Source organism: Phytophthora parasitica, assembly GCF_000247585.1.
Source record: "Phytophthora parasitica INRA-310 unplaced genomic scaffold supercont2.46, whole genome shotgun sequence".
Taxonomy (NCBI): Eukaryota; Oomycota; class Peronosporomycetes; order Peronosporales; family Peronosporaceae; genus Phytophthora; species Phytophthora nicotianae.
The window spans coordinates 194,421-198,381 of NW_008649032.1; the positions used below are offsets into that span (position 1 = coordinate 194,421).

Consider the following 3,961-nt stretch of genomic DNA (forward strand, 5'->3'; position numbering starts at 1 on the left):
TATGTGTAGTCCACTTCCCGTATCCAATCTAAGCCAACGCAGCGAAAACATTGGAGCTGTGGTTGCGATCGGCATACCACCATTTAATCGGGAATCGAACTATTGAACTTAGCTCCTGCATGTCGAAAAGACAGTCTGCTACTGGCATATTGTATCGTAGTTAAGGATGTTCCATCATGAAATGATGAATCTTATCAAACGAACAGCGTACAATCTTTTTTTGTAGAATTTATTGTCGATTGAGTTTCTGGAGGATAATTTAATGGTTATTGCTGTGCATTTCTTCATACAAAAGTAATTACATTAGCCGGGTTCTATGTTTCGCCCAGTTCAAGGCCACTGACTGTCTCATTATTTTACATGGGGTAAGCGCGAAAAATATTTATTTTCTGTTGGTATTGATCTCTTTGATGCGTTAATATAATACTCATCCACCCAGCAATCAATGCCTGGCATACTTACCGAAAAGTAGATATACTACTGCAATGCACTCCTTGTCTGGAATTCATACAAATCTCGATGGACCTATAGTAATCTGCCCAAGCAAACCAATGGTACAAGGATTTCGCTTCTTGTTTTCACGATAAAATGACTCCCTTCGCGTTCAATTTGTATTAACAACAGGAACATTTTGTTTGGTGGTGGCTTGTGACTGGATATTTTGATGACTTTCCGAGAATATGTACGACGAAAAACAGCTCTACCTATCGATCTCTGTCTCAGGAAAAAAGTGCACTTAAGTACGCATGAACTTGTTTAAAATGAACTGTAATATCCCGTCGTACATGGTATAATTTGATCCCACCAAACTGATAGACTTGCTTTCTGTAAAATGCCTATCTAATTTGACACTCGATACAATGTGATGATAGAAAAAACTGTCAAATGCGGTCAAAATCAATATTATGTGACATATAAAGACATGAAACCAATCTAAGCCAATCTCACCGGATATCAGCTTTTGAAAGGGTCCCAACAGAGACCTTGGAAAGTCTTGTGTATCGTCAGATATTTCCGTAGGCCCACTAAACTTTAGGAACTTGATCCCCACCAACTGCCTGAGCATATTCAACTTGTCATAGTTGATCAAAGTTGTTCTACGGGTTGTCTTTGCCAAGGGAGGTTAATCTGTAGTCAAGGTTGAAGATCTTGATTACTCTATGTAACGTTGACTGCAACGTTGGAAGCTGCGTTCTTTTTGCTTTTTAAAAAAGAAAGTGTAATATATATATATTGGTGTTTACTTGCCGAGATCGTTCGAACTCTTGCGTGCTACCCCTCTTGTAGCCAATCATCTAGTGCAATCGACTTTACCTGTAGAGCAATGTAAACACATGCATAATCTTGGCAGACCTTACTGTGGTCGTGATCACCGTGTAAACAGCGATGTCCTTGCCATGGTCGTAAACAAAGCAAGCAACCACGTTTGTAACAACAAGAAGATAATTATTATAATTGTCTCGGCAGTTAACCAGCACACTGATAGACGGAGAATTACAGGTTAAACTCTACGACCTCTGGCCTTCTTTTCAGTGAATCGGCGCGGATATTACGGCTACGTTAAAACAGCGTTACCGGATTAATCAGCTACCTCGGGCATGTCAAAAGATGAAGCGGCATGAGCCACTGTCTGAACAAGAAAAACGCATGCCAACACAAAAAAAACAAAAAAAAACGGATTGGAACACCAAAATATGAAATGACATGAAGAAGACTAAGCTGACAAGCCACTGCTTCCGTTACACTTGAAGTGTGCTTAACGACGCAGACAAAAGTGCTGAGACGTGCAGCAATGTAACGGGGTGGCGTGAACGAGATCTTTTTGCGCATCTTCAATCCACGTGTGATATGCCATAAACCGTAGTAAGTAAGCCTTTATCAAGCTTATATAGGTGCCGGTGTCTGAATAGAGGACGGAATCTGTACAATGACGTTGCGTCACACTTTACAAGTGCAATGGTGTGTGTTTACTAAGTTTCGCCGAATCTGCCGTCGGAGCAAAGCCGGCGCTGCACTACATTCGATGTACCGTCGATTGCTCTGTTAAGGAGACGTGATAATCCAAATGAAAAAGTAGTACACTCCTTGGTAGTCAATTGACGCAGTATTTCGTGAGAATCGTATTGTGTAGTAGGCGGTTTTCATAAAATGAAAGCATTCGAGAATTACTAAAGTTTAACTGTAGCTCTAAGTTTTGCTGCATCCGACGTACCTGTCTTGACTATCACTACCACAGCACATGACACTTGTATAGAGCTCGTTGTGATCTGGTGAAGACCAATGCATGTCCTGTACTCTATGTTTTCATTTGGTCGTGGAGCTGGGGGTTACTTCACAATGGAATTTTCATGCGATGAAGGAAAATAGCAGAGGCAGCAAAAGATGAAACTACGCAGGAAAATATTAAAATCTGTTGCTCATCCACTGACACATCTGTTACATCTTATTTTATAGGAATACCTGTTGCTCAAGCCAAACACCTGTCAGTGGGCTTGAAAAACTGTTAGTTATAAGGTGAACAGAAACTCAATACTGAAGTACTGTTATATTTTTACCCTTCAAATACCTTTTGCTATTTACAGACTACTAGAGTTCAAGAAGAAGTTTCAAACAGCTCACACTTCCACCGGGCATAAGCAGCAGGCAGTGCAGTGTGAAGCTGATCCCATGAAGCTGCTGGTGTTCTCCCCAAGCGATGACTGTGAAGAAACGGATGTGCTGGAGTACGAACACGATGCCAGCGAGTCAGAGAATGAGGACATGCTGAGCGCGACTGTTTCGGCAGAAGATTTGGACGATGACTACACAACAGACTCAGTAGAAGACATGGACGTCGCACCTTCCTTCCGCCGACGATAACACTTCTACTACAGACAATGGCACTGCTCACTTTGCATTTTATTCGAACAGTGGTAGTTCTGGAGTGGTTGCCACGGTAGACGGTGATCAAGATTTTGATTCGTCACTAGAGTATGAAAATGCGGCTGATGGAACTGGTCCGTTTAGCATATCGACTGTTGCTATTCACAATAAAGTCCAATACATCAGTGTCGGTTATTACGATACAGAGGAGATGGCAGAGCGGAGCTTGCACCAGCTGAATCAATTCGTTTACATCTATAAGACGCGATATGTGTCAACGTTTCGGGTTGGAAAGGAGTTTGAGTGCTGCTCACACAAAGATTGTCGTCATCGAATCAAGCTTATCACCCATCAAGCTGGCGAAGCTGGGAAAAAATACCAGGTTCTACAGAAAGGAGAACATGCTGGAACTGTAGTTAATCTCACAACTAAGGGTATTTCACTGATTTTAAAACCCGAAGTGGATGCACTGCTAAAGCTCGGTATGACCGCACTTTGGGTGAAGAACATGCTGCGTTTTAAGTATCTGAGAGATCCTGCTATGCACGCACTGGTGCCAGAAACGAAGAAAACGAAAAACAGGAAAGCCTATTTGAAGCGACTGGCGGGGGATGGATGGAGATCAGAAAATTTGTGCCATTAACAAACTGGACAGCGGGAATGTTATGTCAAAGTCGAGTTGAATTTTATCGAGTCGATGAAACGAATGGGGCAGACATGAACGAGCTTATCGTCTTAGACGAGTTCGAGCATTTAGTCACTGTAGAAGGCGTGTCCGTAGCCTCACTTGGTGTAGTGGTGACATCTAGAGCTTTATTTCGTAATGTAGAGCGTGCAGTTCATGACCAAGGCGACAGCGTGGTGCTATCTACGGACGGCACCTACAGAATCCATTTTGGTGGTCGGACCCTTGTAGACTGTGGAGGAATCTCTGTGGAGCGATCGGGTACGGGATATGTACAGCGATTTCGTCCTTGGATCTACATGTTCGTCAAAACAGAGAGTATTATTGCTTATGAGCACAGGTTTCGAGCTTTGGTCAAATACGCAAAAACAATTTTGAACCTTGAACTGAAGGTATACAGTGCCAGTATTGACC

General features: G+C 42.5%; 1 protein-coding gene across 1 annotated transcript; it reads left to right on the forward strand.

Annotated features, from left to right (window-relative positions):
* Positions 1 to 2,667: 2,667 nt before the first annotated feature.
* PPTG_15278 (hypothetical protein) lies at positions 2,668 to 2,859 on the forward strand (the record flags this gene model as incomplete). Its single annotated transcript, XM_008912327.1, has 1 exon — positions 2,668 to 2,859. The coding sequence occupies one exon, from the start codon at positions 2,668 to 2,670 to the stop codon at positions 2,857 to 2,859; it is 192 nt and encodes a 63-aa protein (XP_008910575.1).
* Between the last annotated feature and the right edge of the window lie 1,102 nt (positions 2,860 to 3,961).